We start from the raw sequence: 6,768 nt of genomic DNA on the forward strand, positions 1-6,768 counted from the left end.
TTGTATGAAATCATGTTACATGTAAGTACCCGGAACTTTAAGCTGAGCGCTGTATCTTACTGACTTACTAATCTTCTTCTCTATAATATAAAAATGAATCACTAAATTTGTTGCTCATCGCAAATCTCGAGAAGTCTCTAAAAAGTTGTAAAATAGTATTATTTTATACTAGCTGATGCCCGCGACTTCGTCCGCATGGATTTACATTTTTCAAAATCCCGCGAGAACTCTTTGATTTTCCGGGATAAAAAGTAGCCTATTTGTTAATCCAGGGTATAATCTATCTCCATTTCAAATTTCATCCAAATCCGTTCAGCCGTTTTGCGTGATTGAGTAACAAACATCCAAACATCCACACTTTCACATTTATACCTAATATCATATTTATCACTTGCATCTGCATGTATCAAATTTCCCGCTGCAATATTGTTACAGACTATAAATTGACATCCCTAACAAAATTGTACAGCATGGTTCACCGTTACTTTGACCCACTCGCAGCATCCAATCTCAGTTTTAACCGCAATATCGCCACGTGCGAACGCGATAATGTTTTTCGAAAGTTTTCTTTTAAATCTAGCGGTGCTACTCGTTTTGATCGTAGCCCTGACTTTTGATTATGTTACGAAATTCTTCAGCTATTGGTACATCAGAGAAATACCTAACAAAACTCCTGTACCCTTCTTCGGAACGGATTATCACAGAATTTTGGGACTGAGGAACACAACAGAAGAAATAAACAAACTTTACAATGAAAACGCTAAAGAGAAATACGTAGGATGTATCAAGAGTCGAATACCAGATTTGATTATCAAGGACCCGGACTCAGTACAAAAGGTTCTGTCTACAGACTTCTCAAATTTCCATTGCCGAGGCTACGGGCTGGCCAGGTCTCGGGATGTTTGTCTACGAAACAATTTGTTTTATGCCGAAGGAGAAAAATGGACTCTATTGAGAATCAAATTCGAACTATTACTGAACACAATGGACGACAAAATTGAAGACAGTTTACATGACTGTTTGTCAGGAACCAATGGAGATGCGAACGTTCAACAATTATTGTCTGGTATATTGGACGTTGTGTTTAAAGATTTGCTTATCGATAATAATTTAGACGATCCTTTTGTTATAAAGAAGTTAAGAGAAACAATGCAAAGGAGAACGTTGTTTGACAAACTAAAGAGTTATTTGAAGGATATTTTTCCTTCGATATACGTAATGTTGGGATTGAACATTTTGCCCGAACAATATTTTAGCAAATACGCCCGAGTTATAAAAGAATCTAAGTTGATGAAGGATATTGAAAAGACGGATTCAATATCCCAAGAGGATATACACAATGATAAACCATACAAAAAGGGATCTGATTTGGAGACGGCCTATTCTTATTTGGCCCTTTTCATTGGACAAGGTTACATACCATGTCATTACGTCCTTACGGCTTTGTTGTTTGAGTTAGCGAAAAATCCTGATGTACAACAAAAGGCAAGGAATTGCTTACAGAATTCCGAAGAAAATCATTACTTAGACATGACTCTAAAAGAAGCTTTGAGATTATATCCAGCATATTCAATAATCACAAGAAAATGCGTTAAAACCTATACATTCCCAGGGAAAACTTTGCATCTCGATAAAGGAGTGACAATAAGTGTTCCTGTTGAAGCAATTCAAAGAGATGAAAAGTATTACGAAAATGCAAATGAATTTAATCCCGATCGTTTTTCGAATAAAGACGATGATACTAAGTTATCTTATTTACCTTTTGGTGCTGGGCCTAGAAAATGTGTTGGTAAGTTAAATTGATAAATCTTACGAAACTTTTGTTATAAAATTGAATGTCCCTAAATACTACCAACAATATTGATAAATACTACATACGATCTATTTAAATAACGCCCTGTTTTTACGCTTATATTTTATTAAAACTAAATTTACTAACAATTTCCAATGTTGATTATTTCATTGGAAAACACAAAATACAATTTGGCAAACTTTAATGCATATAAAACTAAACTTTATTGAACTACGAGCATAGGTATATAAAACGTAATTTTAAGTATCGTGTACCCAAGTTACTAACAGAATATGATTACATCTTGACGTTAAACTATTTATTAAATAGAAATACCTATATCTAGTAATTATAGAAACTCAATGGACAAGGCAATATTTATAGTACAAAATATAATAATTGGCATCACAACTAATTACCTTTAAATGTTTCCGCAATACCTATATATCTCTAAAGTCATTATTATTTATTGCCTTCACTATTACAATACTTTAAGGTTCAGTAGAAATCTTGCTAATTTATAATGTCGATTGCTTGATTCTTTGATTTAACCGAGGTCATTATTTTAATGTCAACGATCTACAAAGTTGCAAAGAACAATCTCAAATAAAAATAGCTACACAACCGATGTATTGAATTTTTTTGCAAAAGTTTATAGCCAGTGTGACTCGGGATATTGTAAGAATTTTAACGTAACTTACATTCAAATCTGTCTAGACATTTCTATTATACGCACTCATCCGATTCGAGTCCGTGAAAATATGTCCCGAACTAGTCAGAACTATTTGTATGGTAGCTTATGACATAATATGACGAAGATATTTTTCATATCCGTATTTTTTATAGGATCACTAAACAAAGTGTATTTACGGATTCGGATTGGATGAGTTCGTGATCGCTCTTGGAATAAAAAGAAACACGTACCTACCTACACATACATACATGAACCCCGTCACATTAAACTTTTATTTCAGGAAGTCGTGTAAAAACCTCGTATTTTAGAATTACCCATAGTAAAATTGTACAATATTTAATTCACTAGAAAATTAAGTTTTTACAATATCGATTTCTAGATTGTATTTTGTTTATTCGAGGTCTTTTAATAATGTGTCAATACTTCATTTTCAGGCGAACAATTAGCATTACGTATAATTCGAACCGTCGCTGCTAGCATTCTGAAGAAATACCAAATTGGAAAGTGTGACGTCACACCGAAGACACTGAAACTGACTGATCATGACTTTTTAAGGGTGGTTGATAACGATTTATGGTTAAGATTCAAGCCTATTTCATAGATTAATAAATAACTTTAAGTGTCCTCATTCATATAAGCGTTAATTTGTTTTATTTAGTAAACTACCTACCTATAATCAGTCACATATTATTAAAACAATATAAAAACTTGTAAAAAGTGCAGTGCCATGTCACAAACCTGTACAAAAGATAATAAGATATCAATACAATAATACCTTCTATTAAATATTTTATAATTTTACGTATATTATATACGTTATTAAATACGTTTTACGTTTAATGCAATTTGTTTAACTTTATAATAAACGATATTATAACTCAATTTTTCTCTTCTTTTATGACCTTACCTAGATAAGTTTTCAGATTGAACAGACCTTCTGTCCGAAAGGTAAATTTTACGTACCTATTTCTATCAGTTCACATCGTCACCTTCATCAGATAGGCAAGCTTTTAAGCTTTTTTTAACCCTCATGATAAATATAAATAGTGTTATGATTATATAGAAACATAGACAAAGATCCTGAAAATACAAAAGCAAAAGTTTTCAAAACGAAAAAATATTTTCCAAGCCATAGTTGTTTGATAATAGACTCTGTCAACATCCCAATACGGTAGGCCTCCCATAATTTGTTTAAGGCAATCCCGGACGGGAAAGAGGGGATAAAGGGGTGTGCCGAGGATAAGCTTCAACAATATTGGGGATTGGTAGGCGAAAAATTTATGTTTGTGAGAAAAAGTTCTGTGAAAAAATACTAAATTTTGTCTACTCAAAATTGTTTAAAAAATTCCTGGCATCAAATTGGATGGGAAAGCTTGAGGGATTTTTGGTCTGGTGGAAGGTTTTGGCTCTGGCTTGACAGGCAAACATAGTGAAGTTAATTTTTATCACATCCTAAACTCTTGAACAAAATACGTGGTGAATACAAAGACAAGTAAGTATGTACTGATTATTATGCCCTACCACCAGCCTCTTTCCGACATTGTTGGTTGCATGACGGATGATACGCCAGGAAATGCCGAACAAACAGAATGAGAGCTCCTTTTTTAGGGTTCCGTACCTCAAAAGGAAAGAAGGAACCCTTATAGGATTACTTCGTTGTCTGTCTGTCGTGTCTGTAAAGAAACTTAGAGGGTAGTTCCCGTTGACCTAGAATCATGAAACTTGGTAGGCTGGTAGATCTTATAGCAGACGTAAGGGAAAAAATCCGAAACCGTGAATTTGTGTTACATCACAAAAAAAACGAATAAAATAATTTTGGCATTTTCAACTTTCAAAGTACGATTAATATACCAATGGGGTATCATGTGAATGGGCTTTCTTTACCTGTACATTCTAAAACAGATGTTTTATTTTTATTTTAATGCCAAATAGTTTTAATTATCGTGCAAATGTCGAAAAAATACTGTGGACTGTAGTACGGAAGCCTCGGTGCGCGAGTCTTACTCGCACTTGGCCGGGTTTTTTAGTAAACAGTACGAGATTTGGCAGTGACGGATCATGTAAGGACACAAACCTATACGGCCTTTTATCCTGCGTAAGTTACCGACACGTGAATATGGAAGCACTTATCGGATTAAAGGTAAATTAATATACGCAGTCCACGGAGAGAAGTTAGTATAGGGGCTCTCTCTGTTAAGTAATCCCTACAATGACAAGACAAAAACTCAGTGGCGATAATCATTTTGAGTTACCAACCATCACAAAACATTCGAATTCCAATTCGAAAATGTTTTCAAAATCAGTCGAGATTAAATTCGAAAATAGGTATAGTTTCGTTTGTAATATTGGAGTGGTGATCTTCATAAATGGAACTCAAATATTCAAATAACAACATGGCGAGCCATTTGAACTTTTTTAGTTATTACTGTTATAGCGGCAATAGTAGAATACCGAGCTGTGAAAATTTCGACGCTCTACCTATTTTTTGTAGTAACCGAGATAACGCCCAACTGACAGACAGACCGGATAGGTAGGGGACCGGAGGAGCGGACTGATTGGAAATAAGGTCCCGTTGGCACCCTTGCGGGTACGGAATCCTAAAAACCTGGATAACAAGCGAACCAAAATGTTGCAGAGACCTCATTAGTATGTACGACCTCCCTGGCGCAGTGGTAAGCCGCTGTTTGTTCCTTATTAGTGGGGATGGTCCCCGGGTTCGATTCCCCGGCAGGAGTTTGGAAATTTTATAATTTCCAAATTTCTGGTCTGGGTGGGAGGCTTCGGCCGTTTCTAGTATCACCCTTCCTGCAAAGACGTGCCGCCAAACGATTTAGTATCCCCGTACAGTACCTATACCGTGTAGAAATCAAAGGGATGTGGGTTTAATAAAAAAGTGCCCATACCCTTTCCAGGTTAGCATGCTTCTATCTTAGACTGCATCATCACTTAACACCAGGTGGGATTGCAGTCAAGGGTTAACTTGTATCTGAATAAAAAAAAATTAAGAACATACTGAAAACTTTGATGGCGAAAATGGCGAAAATCTCAAGACACATTAAAGTCAAAGTTGAATACGTAAGACGAAGTACTTTAGAGCTAAATAAAATAGAAGGTAGGTACTTTTATTAATGTACAGCAGTAAAGACTGACGCCTGACGAAACAGGTCGAGGAATTATAGCCTCGTCAGCGGAGTTACGATCCTAGGAACTTGGAGGTGACAATATCAAATTTTAAGTCGGGCTTAACTTGAAGAACTTTGTACAAAACTGCTATAACTGAGAAAATCAGTATTTTAGGTTTAAATTTAAAGTAAGTGGACTCCACTAGGTGGACGGACAACATCAGGCATGTTGCACGGAGCACCGTGCGTGGTTGTGAACCATTGTGTAAATACGCTAAATTATCATAAACATAGGTACATTTATACATTAACATGCTAGAAAACGATTATATTACATGGTACCTAAGTGCCAACGTTTTTCTTAATGATAGCCACTACAGTACTGCTTATGTTACAGCTATTTTTATTTATTTATTCAGATACAAGTTAGCCCTTGACTGCAATCTCACCTGATGGTAAGTGGACGATGCAGTCTAAGGTGGGAGGCGGGCTAACCTGGAAGGAGTATGGCAGTTTTTATTAAACCTATACACCTTTGGTTTCTACACGGCATCGTACCGGAACGCTAAATCGCTTGGCAGGCACGGCTTTGCCGGTAGGGTGGTAACTAGCCACGGCCGAGGCTTCCCACCAGACCAGACCAGAATTAAGAAATTATAAAATTCCAAATCCCTGCCAGGAATCGAACCCGGGACCTCCCTCTAATAAGACCACAGCGGTAAGCGGTAAGCGGACAGTGGTAAGCCACTGCGCCAGGGAGGTTGTCAAATATAATAATATATAATCTATTACTAATATATATATAGCTATACTAATCGTCATGTTTTAGTACTTACCTACCTATTTCAATATACTCGTATCTACAGGTTGTAACCAGAACGCTAGCAAAAACTTAACTTTGCTGTTAAATACTACTTAAACACAATCCGATACCAATAGCCAGTTGCCTCATTTTGAAGTTTTAGTGGTCTGACTCTATAATCCCAGTTTGATTTTTTTTTGGATTTTTTTGAAAAATCTAAAATAATACTTGAGCCACTTCTATAATAAATCTTTGGTAGGGCCACTTCTTGACTGCAATAAATGATATACTGTGGTAGTATGATGTCGCTGTTCGCAAATTACACCTACATTACACTAAATAATTCCGAGTGCGCGTG

The 6,768-nt window shown here is 35.9% G+C and overlaps 1 protein-coding gene across 1 annotated transcript; it reads left to right on the plus strand.

Annotated features, from left to right (window-relative positions):
• The first annotated feature begins 528 nt into the window (after window positions 1–528).
• LOC117984261 (cytochrome P450 6B1-like) lies at window positions 529–3,330 on the plus strand. The gene is made up of 2 exons (XM_034970884.2): window positions 529–1,789; window positions 2,921–3,330. The coding sequence occupies exons 1-2, from the start codon at window positions 550–552 to the stop codon at window positions 3,085–3,087; spliced, it is 1,407 nt and encodes a 468-aa protein (XP_034826775.1). The 5' UTR covers window positions 529–549; the 3' UTR covers window positions 3,088–3,330.
• The last annotated feature ends 3,438 nt before the right edge of the window (window positions 3,331–6,768 follow it).

This window comes from Maniola hyperantus, chromosome 8 (assembly GCF_902806685.2).
Source record: "Maniola hyperantus chromosome 8, iAphHyp1.2, whole genome shotgun sequence".
In the NCBI taxonomy this organism is placed as follows: Eukaryota; Metazoa; Arthropoda; class Insecta; order Lepidoptera; family Nymphalidae; genus Maniola; species Maniola hyperantus.